Genomic DNA, 20,420 nt, shown 5'->3' with positions numbered 1-20,420 from the left:
TAGATGCATGTACATGTTTAACTCGTGATTGTTTATAAATAAGAATCTTCAACGCTCTTTCTTCTTTTCTGCTTCAAGGATTTGGAACAGTTGACAAAAACCCGAATTAACATCCCAGCTACATACAGTTTATAAGAATGATGGCATTAGTGTGTAGTCATTACACCTGACTGGTTACCAGTCACCACATTGAACAGACAAACTGACAAACACTGGTAGGCACTAGAGCTCAGTGGTCTAGCGGTTAGGAGAGCAGACTGATAGGTGAGAGACCCAGGTTCAAATCCCGTCATGGCTAGGGTTAGGGTTATGCGGGAGCTAGGGTTAGGGTTACAGGGTGGTTAGGGTTAGGGTTGCGTGGTAGCAGTGTATCCAATTCTCTTGACGTTGTATTTGATTGAATATTTCTTTGTCCAAGATCCATTTTTGTTTAGAACAATTTTTACTCTTTTAGAATATATTTCCAATCATTCTGCCTCAGACAATAAATAACGAGAGAGACATATATATGTGTGCTATACATTTATTAAATCCTATAAAATTTGACAATGTGTAAATTGACATTTCTAAAATACAAACAAACAGAAAATAACGAGATCACAAAATAAACTGCTGGAGGATTTTTGTCATATAATAATATAAAACTCCAGTCGAGTTCGTCTCAGCCAAATTCAGTTTATCTTATTTAGAAACTATAGAATACAAGACCCAGTTCGACAGTTGTGAGTGAAAATTTGATTTCACAGTCAAAACATTGAAAATGAATTAATCTTCACTCGACTGTGAAACTGATTTCCATTTGATCATGAATATGGTTATTTAATTGGCACATTGAAATATTCACTGATCACTGCGTTTAAATACAACAGACAGTTGTAAACAGTTGCCTGGAAAATATATTTGTTGAACTAGACGACCTTGAAATTGAGGTAACCGTAGATGAACACCACATACCAGCTTATAAATACAGCATGAGTCTATAACAGAGTCTATCACTGATACAGGGCATTCTCTTACACTGATATCGATAGTTTAGATCTGTAGTAGTTTTCAGGTGTTTGATAATTGACTAGATGAAGTAGAATTCCGAATACTTTTCAGAAACTGCATCGGACCTGCAAAATACACAAACAAATACGAAATAAAGTTGTATGATAGTGGAATGAATATTGATCTATATAATCATACGACTTACTTTGACCACCAGTTCCTGTTTTTTCAATCGCTTGATATCTAACCCCAGCTGAACGTTTGGCTTTATTCGACATACACACTATATATCTGCAATAAATAGGAGATATATATCTATAATATAAGTTCAGCTTTTAGGTTACACAGATCCACACTATAGAATATCACAGTCAATTCTCCCATGATCCAGTTCTACAGTCGCTGAACTGTAGATTTGACTCATCAAGTTAAACTCATTTTAAAACTCAAAGAGTTATCAACTCACAACTGTGGAACTTGATCCGAGCACTTTTAAAATGAAACAGTGTTGATTGTTAAAGAATTACCTAGCGACGAGTTTAATATGAGAATCTCTGAATTGTTTCAGTTCTGCTACTGTTCCGTTGTAAGCGTTGATTAATCTTTCATTCTCAGCTCTTTCAACTGTTTGAAAAATAAGAGAAACAAAATATAAAACCAGTTCAAACTACCGAACAGACTCTACAAACAGCCTCTAGGATTACTTACCAAACTGTCTAATAGATGGCGCTCTGGCTAACGCTTCTATAAATGATTTATGCGCGGGTGGCATGTAGTTACGCATTTCTATAAGGAAATTCTTCTTCTCTATGAATAAAATGAACGAGTTAAATACAATCATATTATAGTGGATAAAATGGATGTTCAGACGTGTAAAGTGTTTACCTGGTTGAATATGAATCCCTAAAGCTTCATCAAAACACTGCATTGAACTACTTTGAGCTGCACTACCTCCAGATAACTGAAACATTCATACAATACACTCAACAGACAGACACAAATTCAGTTTATTTTTTTTTACAAACTATAAAATACAAGACCCAGTTCCACAGAGAGAGAAAGAAAGGAGAGGAGAGAATAACAAATACCGGTACCTTAAACTTCTCATCAGAAACACCTTCAAATACAACACCATCAGGAAAAGGCGAATTATCTCCACCATACCCTCCTAGAAATGGTCTGATTTCATTGTAGAATACGTGAGGGTCGCATTCATCTACAATTGAAGAGAATTTTTTAAGGGCTACATGGTCCGATTAATCAGTTCTACAGCGGTCAAATTCTTACCGTGTAATCTAAATATACAATCTGCAGTAACCTGAATAACTTCTCTCATTATATTCAGATTACCGATCAATTCATCAATGTTTTCATTTTCCACATTTTCTAAAGCTTTCACAATCGCCTACAATCAGATACCAAACAATCAGATACCAGACAATCATATTGACTGTAAATCCACTGTTAAAGTGTTATAATGATAAATACAAACCTTAATACCAGGACAAAAACCCATTTCTATTTCTGCGGTCAACAAGACAAAACTATCAAAACTTCTTCCACCGGGAAATTGTAAAATTGTCTTTAGATTACTACAAAAATACTGATGAATTATTAAACCTTCTCAAAGCACAGACTCCTCCTAATTTCAGTGATAATTCGAGTTACAGAAACTGGAATTCTGTTGTGCAGTGTATTTAAGATTTATGTTTGAGTTAAATGATGATTATTCAACTTGAAACTATTCCAGTTAAGAGGAGTCTAATGTATTTTCACAAATGATTATTACGAAGTATGCTATAGTTAAGAAACTGACCTGAATTCAAAAGGTCTGAAACAAATAACAGTTGTATAGTATTAAAGAGAACATTAAGTAAGATAGATATACTTGTTTCGGTATTAAATTTACCCGGTAGGATCAATTTTCTGCCAGTTTGCCAACACGCAATCGGCGTGAGAAATTATAGGTTTTAAACCGAGGCGTTTAGAAATGTTGTAGAGAGGAATCGCTAAATTCATCGGAATTACCTGAAATACAAATTACACAAACTGACAGTTTGTAAATAAATCGGGATGAATTAATTCCCGGTGATTGATCACTAACCTCTATAGCATGTTCATCACCTTCCTGCCACATATAGGCTGATACAATAAATATCAGACACATTCGACCTAGTCTTAGCTGTTTATAAGATTGAAGCCCAGCATCTTCTGATATCAGAGGTAACTATTCAAATAGAGAGAACTTTATATAAACAACATGTCGGCCTCCATTAAACCCCCAATGACATCATCGCTACTCACACTAAGAATAAATGTAAATGGTTTTTAATGACTGAAAAGTTTTTTTGAAAATACTAGAAGTATTTTGAGTGGTTGCTACCACCATTCCTCAGTCTAAAACAGTATGGAACCACCTGATGGCAGGAACCACTCGATGGCAGGAACCACTCGATGGCAGGAACCACTCGATGGCAGGAACCACCTGATGGCAGGAACCACTCAATGGCAGGAACCACTCAATGGCAGGAACCACCTGATGGCAGGAACCACCTGATGGCAGGAACCACCTGATGGCAGGAACCACTCAATGGCAGGAACCACTCGATGGCAGGAACCACCTGATGGCAGGAACCACTCAATGGCAGGAACCACTCGATGGCCGTAACCACTCGATGGCAGGAACCACCTGATGGCAGGAACCACTCGATGGCAGGAACCACTCGATGGCAGGAACCACCTGATGGCAGGAACCATTCGTTGGCAGGAACCACCTGATGGCAGGAACCACTAGATGGCAGGAAGCACTCAATGGCAGGAAACACCTGATGGCAGGAACCACTCGATGGCAGGAACCTCCTGATAGCAGGAACCATTTGATGGCTGAGACCACCCCAAATATTTCTAATATTTAAATTAACTTTTTAGTCTTTCAACTATTATGGGATTTTTCATGTGATCTATTGATTCAATTACTCTCACCTGTCTAATAGAACGTCGTAATTCATGATTTTCAAGTTGTTGAACAATATTTCTAGCGAATTCCACCCAGATTTGATACGGTTTGGGAAGAACTGTCTACAATGAGAGAATCCATTGAATGAATGAGGCTTATCACAGTGGATTAGAAAGGGAGGCTTACCACAGTGGATTAGAAAGAAAGGCTTACCACAGTGGATTAGAAAGAAAGGCTTACCACAGTGGATTAGAAAGGGAGGCTTACCAGCGGATTAGAAAGTAAAAAACCATATTCTTCATCTATGAAATATGTTGAAAGATCCATTACCACAATTAGCCACCTGGAACTCACAGGGAACTGTCGAGGGAGAGAAAATAAAACAATTACTGATATCTCTTCTAATATAACAATAACAATAAAGCTTCTCTTACTAGAAATATGCACCTGTTTAGACTCACCTTTTTGTCTGTCAGTTATGTGACCTGTCTTGTTATTATGGATGTCACAGTTGAGAAGGCACTCGCACTCGCCCTGTCGTGTGATTGTGTGAGTGACTGAACACACAGCCGAGCGCTAGTTCTAAACCAGGCATTGATATTATTTGAGGAATATCGGAAGCCAAGCACCTGGTACCAGTAGTTTGTACTTACTACCCTGAATATGTTATCGTTAAGCTTTTTGCCCTTGGAAGGGGATTGAACTGAAGCCGATTGAAGGAAGGTTTGCTGGAATGGAAGAACCTGGGCGGGTTAATCAGCACTAACAACAGAACTCCCGGGATTCATGACTCACAACTACACGACTGGTTGGTTATTACATCATCCTTGCAATAATTACTACCCTGGTGTTTCACTAAATCTGCAAATTGAAGGCCAAACGCTAATACATTCAAGTATGGACATGTGTAATGTGTCATTGTTAAATGTGACAGCTTGGGCGCAACGACCTTCAGAATTCAGTGTATGTCGCTCTCTATAACAGAAACCCGTAAGATTCAAAGGCCTCATTTATAAATCTGAATTAAGGGACTCGGTGTCATTTTCAAATGTTATTCTTATCCATTGAAATTACTTTAATACGCAAAAAAAGTAAATTTGAATTAATTCCAGCTGTGGCAAGTGTGGGAGTTCTGCGCTACGACCTTGAACAAACGACTCCTCTGGTCGCAAAGACAAGAAAATATGGGCCTAGCCAATAACTGTAACCGAATTATTACAGATGGCAGCACCTGACGGTGAATAATCCAGGAATCGACGAACTATTTACCGCAAGTGTTCGACGAAATCTAATTTGACATTTCACAATCAATAGTCTCGGTTTCTGTAAGTGTAAGTTAGACCCCTTCAGCTTCTTCGTCTATTTGAATGTAGATTTTTTTGAAGAAGTGATGTGGTGCTTTGTGGTGCCTTGGCTTGTTACACAGGCTTTGGCTTAAACTAAAAAATCTAATTTTATTTAATTTAAGGATTCGATTTGTTTTTTTCATCCTTGCCGATAGTGATTACTACTGCGAATTGCGCAGGAGGTTCAGATAGAGACGATGATGGAAGAGAGATATATAGCTGCGATGGTGTTGAGTGGTGTAGGAGACGCACTCGGTTATAAAAATGGTAGCTGGGAATTCAATCACAGCGGTAAATCAATACATGAAGAACTTCATCAACTAGGAGGCCTAGAAAAAATCACTGTATCGCGTAAGTATACGACAGACAGCCTAGAAATTATCAGTGTATCGTGTATGTGATAGACAGCCTAATGTAATACTAAACTTCGTTAATACTCGGGGAATTATTGAGTAATTTTGGAATAGGGAATTATTGAGTATTTTTAAGTTGTATCTGAATTAGTGATGATATTGTTTACAGAACCTCGATGGATGGTTAGTGATGATACTGTAATGCATATAGCTACAGCAGAAGGTAACAACAAAACCACTGTTTACACGTGATAGACCTGATTGTAATGATATATAATAACACGATCTGATCTGATTTTCAGCACTTGTAGCGCTCGGATATGAAATAGATTACGTGTTACTTTACAAACAACTATCTTCAAAATATAAAGACTGTATGAAAAATATGAGTGGAAGAGCCCCAGGTGAGGAACATTTACCAGAAACTAACATTCAGTAGTGGATATGATAATTGTTTTATTGATTTCAGGTGCTACATGTATGAATGGAGCTCACATGTTGAAACCTAATCTAAAAAATGGACATCACATTCCCTTCAATCCGAGGTGATTTATACATTCATCTACTCTCACTGTATAAACTACAACAGCTGATAAACTATTGATATTTCTATTTCTAGGGGTGGTGGTTGTGGAGCTGCGATGAGAGCTATGTGTATCGGTCTCAGATTCCCCAGGTAGATTATCTCTCGCACAATTAGGTCGATATTTTTAATGCTCGCTGTATTGATGAAGTGAAGTTTGTGATTTTCAGAGCTGATAATTTACTGGATTTAATCACTGTTAGTATAGAAAGTGGACGAATGACTCACAATCATCCAACTGGATTTTTAGGTTCTCTTTGTGCGGCGTTATTCACTTCTTACGCTATACAAGGTATATATACAAACAGTCTGATCTCCTCGGTGTGTCTATATTTCACTAAAAGTTATCCAACTTCAAGTACCAGCTAGACTCGGGGAAAGTTTTTACTAAATGATGCATTGAAAATAACGTTGTTTGCCGACCACTACTGAGTCTACTGTATGATTGTAATATAGTGTGTATTAATGTTATTATTAATATTGATATGATTTATTTGTAATGTGTGTTGACAGGTAAACCTGTTATAGAATGGGGAGCTGCATTAATGACTGTTTTACCATGTTTTATTTGTAATGCGTGTTGACAGGTAAACCTGTTATAGAATGGGGAGCTGCATTAATGACTGTTTTACCGAAAGCATTAGAATACGTTAAAACAGACGGCAGAGATGTGAAAGAGAACGAGAAACACTGGTCAGTGTCGGTGTTCACTAGAAACAATTTCACCCAATAAACATGACAAATAAATGAATATTAATAATTTTACTGGATTGTTTTAGGGATTATTTCATGGAGAAGTGGGCTGCGTATTTACTAGAGAGAAAGATCAGTGATGGTAAATCTGCGCCGGTTTTCCCGAAACGTTACAATGTCGCTGAGAGAGATGTTTGTTATAAGAAATGGAGTTTTTCTGGTTGGGCAGGAGCAAGTGGTCATGATTCGGTGATGATCGCGTAAGTTCAGTATCTAGTTGTCGGGGTTGCTGCGTGAATCATGTAATATAAAACTCTTATTTCATTCATTCAGATATGATGCATTACTCGGTGCTGGAGACTCATGGATAGAACTGTGCAATAGGTAAATTACTTCAGTCTTCCTCTATGTAGTAACTTACCTCGGATTATTGCCTGCCTGGCTTGACCCAACCCTGCTCCCTCTACCTCCAGTGAGATCCTCACTACCGGTTACCGTAGAGTTTGAACTGGTTATTATGTTTTTGTAGAGGAATGTTTCACGGTGGTGATAGTGATAGTACTGGTGTTATTGCTGCTGCTTGGTTTGGTGCTCTTTATGGTTTTAAAGGCGTTCCTAAACTCAACTATGAAGTAAGTAAATCCTCTGTCTCCTAGTTACACAGCTTCACTATTGTGACTGGGCCGATTAAAACAGCCACCAGGCAGCCATAAGAAAACAATTAATTTGATATTAAATACATAAGTTTTATTTCGCACATCAACAATATATCGTACTATGCACAAAACAGGAAACCTGGGGTCAATAAATCCCATTCAATTCTCACGTAAAGCCCTAAATCCCCCTATGACTGGTATTTACATGTATTATTTTCAGCGAGTTGAGTTTGTGGATGTTTTGACGAATGTTGGTAAACGATTACACAAATTAGCGATGGTCAAAAATATACTAGTTTATCAACCGTCACTAGAAACTGAACAACAGTTGTTTGATATGCTTCAAACGGCACCTGATGTACCAGCTGTAGAATCTCCAACTGTAGAAACTGCAACTGCATCTGATTAACCGTCAACCAAATACAACGGTTGATGTCGACATGTTATTGTATTTACTTCCAAACTGAATGATTTTATAATCAAAGCTAAAACAGTAAAACCTCGTCTAACTCAAGACAACTCGGACTTTCAACTAACTCGGACAAAAACAAAATCATTTTTCTCACATCTTTATATATTGTCCTTCGCTCTCTCTGACCAATTTTTCCAGTCCCAGTTTTGTCCATGTAGGCGAGGTTTACTGTTATTAGTGAAATAGATGTACAATATTAAACTATTCAAATACTCACAGCTTCTAAAAGTCTCTTAAACTGATAATAGTCATCATTATAGGAAATCTGTGTCAATTTTATTTATTTACTGAAATATGAAACGTTTAGATATTTTCTAAGAATCCTCTATGTAGAAAGTATATGTTAATAAATAATGTTATATTTAAACCATGAAATGAATGAGTAATGTTTTAATTCCAATCCGCATCTATTTGTTGCCACAGATAATTAGCTATGTAGAATGATGATCGTTCGTTCTTGTTCAGCTTAAATGGTTTTATAGCTTTAGAATTCAATACAGCTGTAAATAAAGTCAAGGCAAAAATAGAATGAACAGCATTAGATAAACTTCTATCAGTTCAGCATCCAGTTTCACGACATTGGAAACTGTAGTTAAATATCATCCCATTAACTGTGCAACTGGATACTGAAAGTTGTTCTATAAAAAGATACTGCCTTTAATTTCATCTGGTTCCGTTTCAAACTGCCATTTGATATCGGTCACTGATTGATACAATTTTATCAAATTCCTGAAAATATATTTCCTTCAGTCTAAGCCAGTAGAATTCATGTGAAATTCTGCGCAAGTTTAGATTAGAGATAGTGGTTTTTACCGTAAAGTTGGAAGTTCTATTTCTGTTTTGTGTTTAGCTGTTGTTTTCAGGTTTTCTAATTGCTCCGAATCCATCCTAGTTTTATTGATTTGTTTCGTGAATCTATTCACATCTGTAGACACCGTTTCCTGCTGTTCTGTCACTTCTTTCTTACATTTCTCCAACAATTCCATATTTTGTTTAATCTGTTCTATTTCTGCTGAAATCCTTTCTTCGCATTTCTCTTCATTCTGATTTTTCTCATCGAGAATTTCTACAAATTTATTAAAAACAAAATCGGGGTACTTAGACTATAGACTTGAGTTTGACTACGGGTTGTTCTAACCCTTACTCCCAAACGACATTCTTAACCCCTCTAACCCTAACTATTCAGAACACTAGCGCCACCTAGTTGAAAGTCCAGAAATCCTCACTTACCAGTGATAGTAGTTTTAATTTGTTCATTCTGTTTTTCTCTGAGTTGCTTCAGTTTAGTTTTATATTCAATGATTGTATTTATTGAATCCTGTTCAGTGCAAGCGTTCAATAAAACTTCTAATTCATTAACGATACTGATAACTTCATCAAACTCAGCCTCAGCAGCTGCAGCCATCTTACTGTCTGTCTGTCCACCGAGCGTGGAGGGCACGGAGGAGTGATCAGATTCTGCCGGTGTGTAGCTGAAACAGATAAAGGTTAATACAAAGATCATACATGATGCATGGCCAGCAGGTGTCCAATATCAGATCTAAATAACAACAATCAATCAGCACTCCACTTCCCTCTACTTGAGAGAAGAGGAGGAGTGCTGATTGACTTGAGACTCAAGTCAAGGAGGAGAGAGAGGAGATGCCACTACTGGGCAGGGGGTGTCAACCTGTCAAATACCCTACCGTCCCCAAAACCCAGATCCGATCATCAAGTCTAACGATAACGTAACTAACACTACAAAGATCGTATAAACAACTGGGTTATATTGAATGGATACCTCTTAAATATCTACCAGACAGTCCTTAAAAGTAAAAAAATCCTGACAATTTAAATACTTCCGCGTATCCACACGACCTTGAATTGAATTGAATTGAAAGCGGGCTTCCCGGGTTCGAACCCAGTGATTACTGATACTGATTTAGAGTATCCTCACTTGCCAGGTGTCCAGTATCGCTCCTGAACTTAAATAGCGTTTGATTCCGAATCATTCGACGGATCATTATAGTTCGGACGGATGTTTACGGCCTTTCAATGATTTTGGCAATCGAGTATTATGTTAGTTTACGTTTTCGCCGCTATCGTTATATATAGGGGCAGCACTAGACGGTCAATATCGCTATTTTTACTAAGGTCGCGGGCGAATCTCTCAAACATTTAAAGCCATTTATTTCTTAAATGAGAAATGATTCTCAATTCGTTTTACGATTTTCGATTTTAGTTTAAGGTTCAGTTTCATCCAGTTTCATTCAGTTTCATCCATCATGTCGAGCACAGTTCCGTCTAGAAGGAATCTACAGTGAGGCCTTTGTGCCTCAGTCGACTCCGGATTCTCCACTGCGATTTTGTTTCATATTCCACATTTCTGGCATAAGAAAAAGAATGTGACGACTTGATTTTCAAAAATTTATTTAATGCCTATATGCTTTGTAGATCAAAGAATAACCAATCAAATGAGATATAATCAAGATTCTTAAACGAGTTCTTTGTCGATCTGGCTACAACCGTACACCTCTAACCGGGTACATGCTGTCTCGTGTGGAGTCCACTTTATTGGGTACATTCTCAAATAAACAGCCTTAAACGAGGGCTCTGCATACGATGCCGAACCTTCTCGAAATATCTGAAACGTAGACATACGAATTTTTAAACCCTGTTCTGTTGATTTCTAATTTTGAAATCCAGAAAAAGCGGTCCATTTTACTTACCTTGCTATTTCTGCGATTTATCACATCATGCCAAACTTCACCGTCTAAACTATACTTGAAAGTCGCTTCAATCGTGTAACGACTTTGGTAATATGGACGCTTTATTCTCAGATAGAATATCTTTTTGACAGATTTGAATTTCATCTGAATCCACGAACCGCGCGCCTGGTTTGAGCCCGAACACCAGCAGTTACATGTATTGGAGCTGATACCTGTACCCGATGCGTAGTTCACTCCGAGCATGTTAGCCCTACAGCCGCTGTACGTACTAGACGCCGAATATTCGACAGTTTTGTCCTCCTTTAAAACATCTCCATCAATACATTCTGTAATCAAAGATGAACGAAAACAATCAGTGAATGAGAACTCTGATTTTGATATCATCAATGCATTCACACTAAACCCAGCTATCAGCTGGAAGTTACACTCAAGCTTCAAATCAAATATCGCAATGGAATTAAACCCCATTAAAAATATGAACTATACGATCATCACCTAAAGGTTGTAAAGAACCGGTTGTACATCTTTTGCACGATCGAGGACAATACGTCGACATCCAATCATAGTTTTTAGTGCATTCTCCAACTTTCGCCCAACCTGCACATTTAGTGTCGTGATCGAAACAGCCATGGATACAGAGTAAACAGGAACGCGGACAGTTCGTTAACATCCATTGTTTATTTTTTGCGCACTCTCCCTGTTCAGACCAATAGGCGCATTTACTATGTTTATCCTCACAAGGAACACACTCTTTACATGATACTGGACAATTCTTCTTCATCCAGCCCGGATTCTTTTTGCATTCATTACTTTTAGACCATTTTTTACAATTTGCATCGGTATCCTTACAATTATCTATAGTAAGAAAACATGGAAAGTCTATGGTCAGAAAAAGTATCTAGTGCCAGATTTGAAGTGATTGGATGATAATATTTGCCATACCTTTAGGGAATCTGATTTGCTGATATTGTTTACACGGACCAGGTAATAACATAAGATCATCAATAGCTGCTCCACCAGTTGGTGCTGACCACCAGAAATAGACCACAATCTGGAGAAAGATAATGTTGTACACGTGTCAAACATTAACATTGAAAAGAGGAAAGTAACTGGTGCCGGAGCATTGGGAAGATGATCAGTATTACTATGAAGATAACTATCATGATGAAGTCGAACTATAGGCTGAAGGAAACATTTCGAATTCTTGGGATCTTGAAATAACTTTACATCACGGAATCAGTGTTGTACGGTAACCGGATTACCTTATAAGGTGGTTTCACTTTGGCAGTGATGATATCATTATGCCACATTGTCCACGGATCGAATGAGTCGAACTTCCGATGTATGAACCATCCTTTCAGTTGTTTATTCGTATAGGCGTCGATGACTTTATAACCGAGCACAACACCGCTATCCAGTGAATAGCCTATCAGTCGTATATCATATAAAATGAAGTTTAAGGCTCTATGATTTTGATTGACATAACAATTTGAATATATATATATATATATATATTTATATATATATTCTTACCTGTGTATTTGGATTGGTAAAAAAATCTAAGACATCTCGGTTCTGATGTTGTAATGGTCGGAGACATGAACCAGGCTTGGTATTTATTCTTGTAGTGTTTATAATTAGGACCACTCCACAGGTAACGGCCCTTCATTTTACCAGTTGTGACGTCGGAATCCGGGTAATGAGCTGTCGCTTGATAATTTAATATTTTCAAAGCCGAGATGAAATCTGCTACAACTCCGTCGAATTTGTCTTCTTGCGTGTTTCGTACTTGGCGAACAGGACAATACGTAGATCCCAGACTGTACTTGTCAAAGTCACAAATAAAATATCCTAATATAACAAAGTAAATATCGGATCATCATGGATTATCCCAGTGGACAACAGTTTATTGATAAGTGTTGTCAGGACTCAGGCTAAATCGGAAACAGTCGTGACATTAGTTTGAAAGTGGTCTTCGATCTCCATGGTCTCTTATATAAACCATGACTGCGCAACTAGATGCTGATTATTGTTACATTTACCTTGACACGGCCATGAACCGCACGGCTTCGCTTCGATGTTGTTACCAATACATTTCAAACCGCGTCCTTTTGGTAGCGGGTTGTTACATTGTCTTTGACGTGTTTGTACTCCGCATCGTCCTGAACACGATGTCCAACTTCCCCAAGAAGACCAATCACCAATAGCTGTTAAAAGTGAAGAAAATTGCTCCTAGGATCCCAAACAAGTTTTCTATGCATCTTGGGATTTGCATGTTTTTCCAAACAATTTCCAAATTCCACGATGATAGTTTCTGATACCAATCCTCAGAATGGTGAGAAGAGAAGGCAAGGTGGATCTGGATACAGTAGCACAGGTGTAGAACTGACTCTGACAATCATGTATAACAGATATTGTGTTGCTTACCATGATCGCACCATCGTCCAACCATATTCAAGTAGGGACAGGTGCACATAGCCAGTCCGTACGGTGTTTTACTGCATTTACCACCATTCAAACACGGATTCGGGTGACACGCTGAAAACAGGTTGCGATTGATCATTGATCATTGATAGAATGCCGTTAGCCATCAGGACACAGTTATATTTGATTAGGGTTTTAAAGAGAAGCATAAAGAAGGTAAACATTTATCCTTACAATAGTCCTTTTTAACGGTGACCTGTATTTTAAATCCTCTTCGTTGACTTCTGTGTTGATCTGATCGTAAAACAAACATTACTCGATTGAACGTCGATTCGAGCGTCTTTTTAATTCCACTACCGCAATATCTGAATCATACAGAGATATTTCACGAATAAATATATCTTAACTAACAGTGTTCGGATGATGCCTTATAGTCAGTAGCATGCTGTGTGAAGTATGCTAACACTTCATGTGTTCCTTTTCAGAAAAGATCGCCGCTCCTGTACGCATTCCACATGACATCATGATAACATTTTAGAATCACTAGCAAATTTGATGAACAATGCCACTGGATCAAGAAGTATATGACGGAAGTTGAATGTACCCACCTTGGTCCAACATTTCCGAGTCCTTGATAACGAATTTCTAAACTATCTTTACAACCTGTCGGTGCACCATCGATTTCTAAATCCAAGAATCTAATTGTCATGATGGTGTTCTTAGGTGTCTGCGGTAGAAATTTGAGATCGGAAACAAAATTAAGACATTCGTGTTTAAAAGGTTCACGTATTTACCGTGTGTAAATCCATGTTTACCTTAATGATCCAAGCACACGTGACACCATTGCCATAATTGCTCGGGTAATTTGGAGATTTGATAACTTGATATCCGCTGTTTATAGTTATCACACGACCACATCCTGTAATAAGCAACAAAAAGATCTTTAATTCTCATTTATAAACTTTATCAAGGTTTAAGTGAAACTAATCGTTTATACTAGATCCAGTTCCGCCTAGTATGACTGGTGTGCAAGTGGCTCCAGAACCATACATACATGGCTCGGGGCTTTTAGTACATATTTTCTGCATGATAATTCATGTTTGACTTGAATTTCACTCTCCTTTGCCAGGTCGAGTCATTTTTACCTGTTGATACTCGTTCACAACGTAAACCCGCTACAAAGTCTGGACACACACATTTACAATATTTGTTGAAGAAACCTTCATTTTGGCAGTTATTCCCTCCACATCTAGCTGTGTATTTAGATACCGGTATATTTAAATAGAAATATATCATGATACTTTAATATCTTAATGATTGTGGTTAATAGAGAATAAGTAAAATGTTAATTATTTCACGAAATTTCAGGTTCTTTTTTACCCGCGCATTGATATTTATGATTGATCTGTTTTTGATCGTAAAATGTCAACGCGGTATGACCATTTCCGGTAGCGAAATTCATTTCCGGGTCTAAGGAGTACATGGCTGGTCGTCCTCTGGATCCCTTTAAATTCAATTCAAGATAATTTATTATACGAATATAACAGTTACTGGTCTATAAAGCAGCATATTCTGATGAGCACTGTACCGCTCCGCCATAAGCCATGATTGACCTATAATCGAATGGAACAGAATCGTCTGTTTTTTCCAGGTCGAATTGCGACGGATCGATGTATTCATCTTTAGATACAATCACCCAGGCAGATCTGTCGCTTCTCGATTGTTCGTGCCACGACCCAGTAGCGTGGATGATCTCGTGCATTGCTGTTCCGACCTGTCTCAAATTGATAATGGTGTAGTTCAGTACGTCGAAACGGCTTCAAAATTTTAAAATAAAACAACAGGGGCTGAAAATATGGTCAAAGTGAACTGGTGGTCGAATGTTAGGGTTAGGATTAGAGTTAGGGCTGGTGAAGTTTAACCAACTTCTGAGCAACTGCAGCCCTGAATTATTTGCATACTTACATCGAGACAAGTGTTTCCGCTCCTTCCTAAATTCGTCTTCACACCTTTGTACGCATTTCCGATACCGGAAAAACATCTAACAAACGAATACAGAGTGAGTATAGACAATGTTTATCGCACATACTTTACGAGGAATGATCATAGCGTGATACGAATTGAAGTTATTGAAATAAAAGATTGAGTTATGTTCAAAGAAAACCTAAACAGGGGTCAGATTCGACCTCGTTTGTTCTGGCCTGTTTGATTCGACCTAGCGTTCGACATAACCACTCAGCTTCTACCCCCAAACACAATGCATCGGAGCCGTTTGTGGTACTTTAGAGAACCTACCCTGAGCTATCTCGTACGAATGTAATCATGTCGAAGTTTGAATCACAGTTACCGTGTTCCTGGAAGCGGAGACACGTGTGTTGCATTAATGTCCGTGTAGCTTTTCTTACTTTGTTCTTTTGATCGTTTGTGAATTGTCCTGAATAATGACAGAAGAATTTGTGATTTACTCTCATCTCAAAATTCATCTTTGCTTTATTAATCTAAACCGACTTTTAAAGACTTTCAACTTAAGAAAACATAGGAATTCGAAATAATATTTGATTTGAATCGATTTGGACTTTGGTTGGCCCCAGGGCTTCTTGATATTAAAAAACTGTTTTTTTTCTCCGTGTTAATATCTTTAAGAATAATTCTAAAAGGTTTCTATTGTATTCTCATACCTGGACGGAAACAAAAACGAATGTAGCCGGATTTCCAAAGTCGGTTTTTTTCTACCGTAAATTTACGCTTCGATATTTCTTCATTTAACTGCTCAATTTTACTCGTGGAATTCTCTGCATCGACGATGATATCATTACGACCATGATCTACTTGTTCGATGTAATATTTTCCTGGCTCGTTGACCTGGTGGTAGTCACATAATCAAACACAATTATATACCAACCGTAGCAAGGATTCATTATGTCGAAAGAGTGCCTAATAACCTAGAATGAACTGTATTACCCCAAAAACAACACAAGGACATAATAAACGATCGCTAAAAGTTCAATGATGAATCTCCTAAACGAATGAAATGTTTCTAGGGGCTGCAGTTGCTGCATTGTAACTGTGTGATAAATCTGATGGTTAACTTTAAGTAATGTGTGATTACCTCGACGAATGTTTCACTGCCATTGTGCCAGTATCTCATCGAGTTCGCTATTTCGGCTTTGTAGCCATCGACATTCACCACATCTTCATTCGTATCTAGGCGAATCTGTGCATGCAATATTAATCATATCATCGACATCACCGAAATAAAAATGTCACTGTTTCACCTGGAACTGAACGACCGTTACTGAGTTTGTACCTGATTTAAAAGATTTTCTTGTTGTTCTTTCGTCAATTCTGACGCAGATAAATGTAATAATGTTGACAGAACTAAAACTGTTGCAAAGCCTAGCGCGTCCATTGTACAAGTGAATACTCAACGCAAAGATTATTCCTAACTCATTATAACAATTCATTATTGAATTGGTTTTTATTGCTACCATGATTTCCAGTAGCAGCAGCAGCACCAGTGTCTGCAGCCTAATTATGATAATTTCCTGCCTGTTCTGAACAATTACAAACTGTGTTTGTAATGCGCGGTGTGGCGTGGGTGGTTGCAACCCGTCGTTTTATCTTCAGATGAATTAGATAATTTGCACGTCACGTGGTCATGTATGAATCCCTCATCATTACACGGGGAGTTCATTTCATAAAAAAAGAATATTAACGACAAAAAGGACCCATATACAGCGATTCCAGTAAATAAGAATTACGTTATGTCCCAGTCATCAATAATCTTTAGCTCGGCTTCGAACCAGGGACCTCTGACGTGCAACCCCACAACACCAACCTACACCAGCTATAGTGCCTAATATAGTTCGCCTGTTTGTCCGGTAAGTGTGCTGACCACCTGTCTGGGGCAAGTGAGAGGTATATCTTATCATTTAGATTGAAAATACGGACGTCTTTCATTGGTGTGAACCAAACCCTCGCCCGCATATACCGCCTAGTGAGGAGGCGAGGCTCTATCGCACCGAAGTTCTAGCGGATTTTCTCCAGTGGAAAGATCGACTTTACTTTTCGCAATCGAATATTTCCACTCCGTTAGAAAAACCATTACACCCTACGATCAGTTTACAAATATATCATATGTCGGTATTTCTATGCATAAGAGTAAATATTTCAAACATCTGTAAATTTACTCACACATTTCAAATTAAACATTATGTGTGAAATCAGCGTTTGATAAGAGAACTAAATACATCCAGCTAATATATAACTGGTTATCATTCGATGGTTTGTACATTATTATGGAATACATTGTCGTTGTGTTCTCAAAACTGCATCAACTAAAATATTACTTTAATCAATAGATTATACACTGACTGGTATTCAGTTTGAAAGTTTAAACATTGAGAACGGATTCAGATGAACTGAACACGAGATTAAACACCTTTAATCGTAACCTGCAACATTGTGAATTACAACGAGGGATTCCGTGAAACATTTTATCAAATACAAACAGGGACTGTACAGATTATTAATATCTGATCGATCGTTTGAGAAGGAATTTCCAACTGAAACTGAAAATGGAACGAAAACGACCGTGTAACAACGAGTTGAACTCTTTACAGAAAACAGGAATAGCTTTGATGGTTCCGTCAACTCTGATGATACTGATCGGATGTATTCATATCGGTTTAGCCGGACACACTATCACTGAATACAATCTATATTACATGCCGTTATGGACCGGGGTTATATTTACAGTTACTGCTGCTATTGGTATTTCAGCTAATTCTACTGCCGCACGAGATGTCTATATCAGCGCATTGATATTCAGTTTATTGAGTATCTCACTAAGTCTCGCTTTGTTCGGATTCACAGTTTTGTATCTAATCGTGTTTCTAGCTGTATATCTCCTTTCTGATGGCGTTCAACCGGAAGCTCTGTTAATGATTGTCTTATATTCTTCGAATTTATTATTTAATTTGTTTATTATTGTAACCGCCATTATTTTTGCGTGTTTCGCCGGAAGTGGAATACGTAAAGCGAATCGATACCAACGAGTGTGATGGGACCGGGGTTAGTTCCACAATTCCACAATTCTACAGGTTTTTTGTGAGTTAATCATAGTCAATTGTGTGTGTTACTGTTTTGATGTATTCACAGTTGTTGATGAACTTGAGTAAAATATGTCTTGAAAATAAGAATAAATATTTACAATAGAAAAATGTCTTAATGTTGAAGATGCATAGAATGTAAGTGTATCTATCTCTCAGCCCAAAGAACACCACTTACGGTTCCCCTCGACCGCTTAGTGCTCCTAAGGGCATTATAAGCAGGTTCCCGTTGATTATCTTTTTCAGATTAAGGTGAATCCAAACCGACAGCAAATACAGTGTGGTGGACATCTTGGATAACGTGGGAATTAGATAGAAAACCGTCTGACTGGAATTCAGACGGAGTCGATAATATTGAAGCGAAAGCTAAGAACGTTGCAGCAACGGGAGCTGAAAGCCTCCCCAGCTCACGAATTAACATATACTCCATGTTATATACCAATTAACCAATTTGAACAGAGTCTCAATCGACCAGACTCGGATAATTGCGTGGTAAAAAGTCAAACGGTGAATGTTTTCGAAAATTACAAAAGTAAACAACATAACCTTGATTATGAACAGTTAATCTGCTAGTATATAGTGTGAATACAGTGAGAGGGAGGGCCATTTCTGTATTCTACACAACAGTGAAGAGATGAAGGGTTTACTACGATATTCTATGGTCTTATTTCTGGTTGTGATGATTACCACACCAGGGGGCGCCACGTCGCATTCTGAATATATTCAACGTATAGCGGTAAGCGATGAAATTGGAATCATACACGAAAATGAAGATCTGGCGACAGGTTCGACTTTCGCGCGATTAGAAGGCGGTTTCTCGTATAGGATCAACTCCAACGCGTCGGAACAAGTAAAACAGACATTTTCTGTGGACTCTGATTCGGGTGATGTTGTATTGATAAAACCGCTTGATTATGAGACACACAAAGTGTACTATATTCTAATAGATGCAAGTAGCTCCTCTAATGACAAATCAACCGAACCGACCTATTTAGTGACGATACGATTTTATGTAAAGGACATCAATGATAATGCACCCGTTATCACTACAAATACTCTAACACCGAATGGACTGATCGAGGTAGCGGAAGATGCAGCTGTTGGTACGTTTATTGCACAGCTACTGGTGACTGATGCTGATAGCGATAAGAACGGCCAATTTAGATGCACCTTTTTGGATCGATTCCAACCTTTTAATTTGATAAGAACAAGTATTAACGAATACAAAATGGTCACAGCCGCTAAACTAGATCGAGAAGGAAGGTTGCAATATCGAGTTCAAATTGTTTGCGGTGATCGGAGCGATCCCCCTATGACGTCACAGGTACTGATAGTCGTGCACGTGTTGGATGTAAATGACAACGCGCCGATATTTGTGAAAGATATATTTTATGCGGATATGTATGAGAACGCGTTTTATCGAGATGAAATGGTTCGCGTTGAAGCGTTCGATGCAGATATGGACGCGATCACGTATAGAATAATAGCTAACGCATCTATCCCCGAGGAAGTTCGTACCCGCATCAATAGCCGCACAGGGTCGATATCGATCGGTGTTGCTCACCGCGATAAGTCGCCTATGTTGAAGTTTCTAGTTACGGCTACAGATTCCGGGGAACCTCGACGAACTTCAACAGCTACTGTGATCGTTACTGTCGTCGATATTGACGATCATTCCCCTCGTTTCGATAATGATGACTACGAATTCAGTATCAGATCTGATGCTGCGATTAACACTACAATCGGTCATATCCGGGCTACGGATCCGGACGAAGGCATAAACGGTGAATTCACGTATAGTATATCTAGTCTATACGCTAATAGAGTTGGACACTTATTCGCTGTTTCTCCTAAACTGGGCGCTATTACAACTCGATCACGACTCGACCTTGAACCAAAAGAGGAATACAAGTTCACTATATATGCGACAGGTGATGGAGACCAAAAACTACGAACCTACACTACAGTCCGAATAAAGATCATCCATTCTCCGCGAAATACTGCTGAAACAGACAAACCTGCCGTACCATAAAATAAACTGTTAAGTGTAGTTCAACTCAAACAAACCGAGCTGAAGGAATTGATTCTGCTGAACTTTAAAGTTACCAATAGATTCTATAGTGTTAAT

The 20,420-nt window shown here is 38.2% G+C and overlaps 6 protein-coding genes across 8 annotated transcripts; 2 read left to right on the top strand and 4 right to left on the bottom strand.

Moving 5' to 3' along the window:
* Positions 1-653: 653 nt before the first annotated feature.
* Positions 654-4,870, bottom strand: LOC141903869 (indoleamine 2,3-dioxygenase 2-like). The gene is made up of 14 exons (XM_074792225.1): positions 4,408-4,870; positions 4,214-4,306; positions 3,973-4,068; positions 3,095-3,217; positions 2,900-3,018; positions 2,807-2,821; positions 2,483-2,582; positions 2,278-2,395; positions 2,085-2,206; positions 1,876-1,951; positions 1,699-1,797; positions 1,518-1,614; positions 1,196-1,281; positions 654-1,115 (listed from the first exon to the last, which is right to left on the bottom strand). The coding sequence occupies exons 2-14, from the start codon at positions 4,271-4,273 to the stop codon at positions 1,051-1,053; spliced, it is 1,176 nt and encodes a 391-aa protein (XP_074648326.1). The 5' UTR covers positions 4,274-4,306; positions 4,408-4,870; the 3' UTR covers positions 654-1,050.
* A 330-nt stretch (positions 4,871-5,200) lies between these two features.
* LOC141903703 (ADP-ribosylhydrolase ARH1-like) lies at positions 5,201-8,365 on the top strand. 3 transcript variants are annotated; one of them, XM_074791942.1, is made up of 12 exons: positions 5,201-5,277; positions 5,448-5,643; positions 5,815-5,868; positions 5,948-6,049; positions 6,115-6,190; positions 6,265-6,321; positions 6,399-6,520; positions 6,816-6,921; positions 7,008-7,181; positions 7,255-7,305; positions 7,451-7,553; positions 7,798-8,365. In XM_074791942.1, exons 2-12 carry the CDS (start codon positions 5,490-5,492, stop codon positions 7,984-7,986), a joined length of 1,188 nt encoding a protein of 395 aa, XP_074648043.1. In that variant the 5' UTR covers positions 5,201-5,277; positions 5,448-5,489; the 3' UTR covers positions 7,987-8,365. The 3 variants fall into 3 exon arrangements, with proteins under 3 accessions (XP_074648043.1, XP_074648041.1, XP_074648042.1); XM_074791940.1 differs by having other exon boundaries at positions 5,205-5,271; XM_074791941.1 differs by having other exon boundaries at positions 5,228-5,271; positions 5,415-5,643.
* A 74-nt stretch (positions 8,366-8,439) lies between these two features.
* Positions 8,440-9,889, bottom strand: LOC141903704 (kinetochore protein spc24-like). The gene is made up of 5 exons (XM_074791943.1): positions 9,830-9,889; positions 9,280-9,521; positions 8,863-9,115; positions 8,702-8,778; positions 8,440-8,549 (listed from the first exon to the last, which is right to left on the bottom strand). The coding sequence occupies exons 2-5, from the start codon at positions 9,452-9,454 to the stop codon at positions 8,440-8,442; spliced, it is 615 nt and encodes a 204-aa protein (XP_074648044.1). The 5' UTR covers positions 9,455-9,521; positions 9,830-9,889.
* Positions 9,890-10,470: 581 nt separating this feature from the next.
* LOC141903319 (uncharacterized) lies at positions 10,471-12,067 on the bottom strand. The gene is made up of 5 exons (XM_074791421.1): positions 12,020-12,067; positions 11,700-11,808; positions 11,253-11,612; positions 10,758-11,083; positions 10,471-10,672 (listed from the first exon to the last, which is right to left on the bottom strand). Exons 1-5 carry the CDS (start codon positions 12,065-12,067, stop codon positions 10,523-10,525), a joined length of 993 nt encoding a protein of 330 aa, XP_074647522.1. The 3' UTR covers positions 10,471-10,522.
* A 355-nt stretch (positions 12,068-12,422) lies between these two features.
* LOC141903318 (protein SpAN-like) lies at positions 12,423-16,590 on the bottom strand. The gene is made up of 13 exons (XM_074791420.1): positions 16,489-16,590; positions 16,291-16,395; positions 15,860-16,043; positions 15,477-15,615; positions 14,770-14,998; positions 14,562-14,685; positions 13,997-14,100; positions 13,790-13,908; positions 13,416-13,546; positions 13,185-13,295; positions 12,800-12,964; positions 12,511-12,608; positions 12,423-12,467 (listed from the first exon to the last, which is right to left on the bottom strand). Exons 1-13 carry the CDS (start codon positions 16,588-16,590, stop codon positions 12,423-12,425), a joined length of 1,656 nt encoding a protein of 551 aa, XP_074647521.1.
* Positions 16,591-18,971: 2,381 nt separating this feature from the next.
* LOC141903317 (protocadherin-11 X-linked-like) lies at positions 18,972-20,395 on the top strand. The gene has a single exon (XM_074791419.1). The coding sequence runs from the start codon at positions 18,972-18,974 to the stop codon at positions 20,322-20,324; it is 1,353 nt and encodes a 450-aa protein (XP_074647520.1). The 3' UTR covers positions 20,325-20,395.
* Positions 20,396-20,420: the final 25 nt, after the last annotated feature.

This window comes from Tubulanus polymorphus, chromosome 4 (genome assembly GCF_964204645.1).
Source record: "Tubulanus polymorphus chromosome 4, tnTubPoly1.2, whole genome shotgun sequence".
Taxonomy (NCBI): Eukaryota; Metazoa; Nemertea; class Palaeonemertea; order Tubulaniformes; family Tubulanidae; genus Tubulanus; species Tubulanus polymorphus.
This window is presented reverse-complemented; position numbering and strand designations above follow the sequence as displayed.

Bases quoted from the DNA above. Each gene is read 5' to 3' on its own strand.
- LOC141903869 (XM_074792225.1), bottom strand. From the start codon at position 4,273: ATGGATCTTTCAACATATTTCATAGATGAAGAATATGGTTTTTTACTT. The intron at 4,069-4,213 runs GTAAGCCTCCCT...CTCTCATTGTAG, and splicing joins TTTTACTTTCTAATCCGCTG to ACAGTTCTTCCCAAACCGTA. The intron at 3,019-3,094 runs GTTAGTGATCAA...TTTGTATTTCAG, and splicing joins GTGATGAACATGCTATAGAG to GTAATTCCGATGAATTTAGC.
- LOC141903703 (XM_074791942.1), top strand. From the start codon at position 5,490: ATGATGGAAGAGAGATATATAGCTGCGATGGTGTTGAGTGGTGTAGGA. The intron at 5,644-5,814 runs GTAAGTATACGA...TATTGTTTACAG, and splicing joins AGAAAAAATCACTGTATCGC to AACCTCGATGGATGGTTAGT. The intron at 6,191-6,264 runs GTGATTTATACA...TTCTATTTCTAG, and splicing joins CACATTCCCTTCAATCCGAG to GGGTGGTGGTTGTGGAGCTG.
- LOC141903704 (XM_074791943.1), bottom strand. From the start codon at position 9,454: ATGGCTGCAGCTGCTGAGGCTGAGTTTGATGAAGTTATCAGTATCGTT. The intron at 9,116-9,279 runs GTAAGTGAGGAT...ATAAATTTGTAG, and splicing joins AATTAAAACTACTATCACTG to AAATTCTCGATGAGAAAAAT. The intron at 8,550-8,701 runs GTATCTTTTTAT...CTTTATTTACAG, and splicing joins ACCAGATGAAATTAAAGGCA to CTGTATTGAATTCTAAAGCT.
- LOC141903319 (XM_074791421.1), bottom strand. From the start codon at position 12,067: ATGTGGCATAATGATATCATCACTGCCAAAGTGAAACCACCTTATAAG. The intron at 11,613-11,699 runs GTATGGCAAATA...TTCTTACTATAG, and splicing joins GCAAATCAGATTCCCTAAAG to ATAATTGTAAGGATACCGAT. The intron at 11,084-11,252 runs GTGATGATCGTA...CTTTGATTACAG, and splicing joins CGGTTCTTTACAACCTTTAG to AATGTATTGATGGAGATGTT.
- LOC141903318 (XM_074791420.1), bottom strand. From the start codon at position 16,590: ATGGACGCGCTAGGCTTTGCAACAGTTTTAGTTCTGTCAACATTATTA. The intron at 16,044-16,290 runs GTAATCACACAT...GACTACCACCAG, and splicing joins GCAGTGAAACATTCGTCGAG to GTCAACGAGCCAGGAAAATA. The intron at 14,101-14,561 runs GTAAAAAAGAAC...TGCTTATTACAG, and splicing joins TCATAAATATCAATGCGCGG to GATGTGGTCGTGTGATAACT.
- LOC141903317 (XM_074791419.1), top strand. From the start codon at position 18,972: ATGATTACCACACCAGGGGGCGCCACGTCGCATTCTGAATATATTCAA.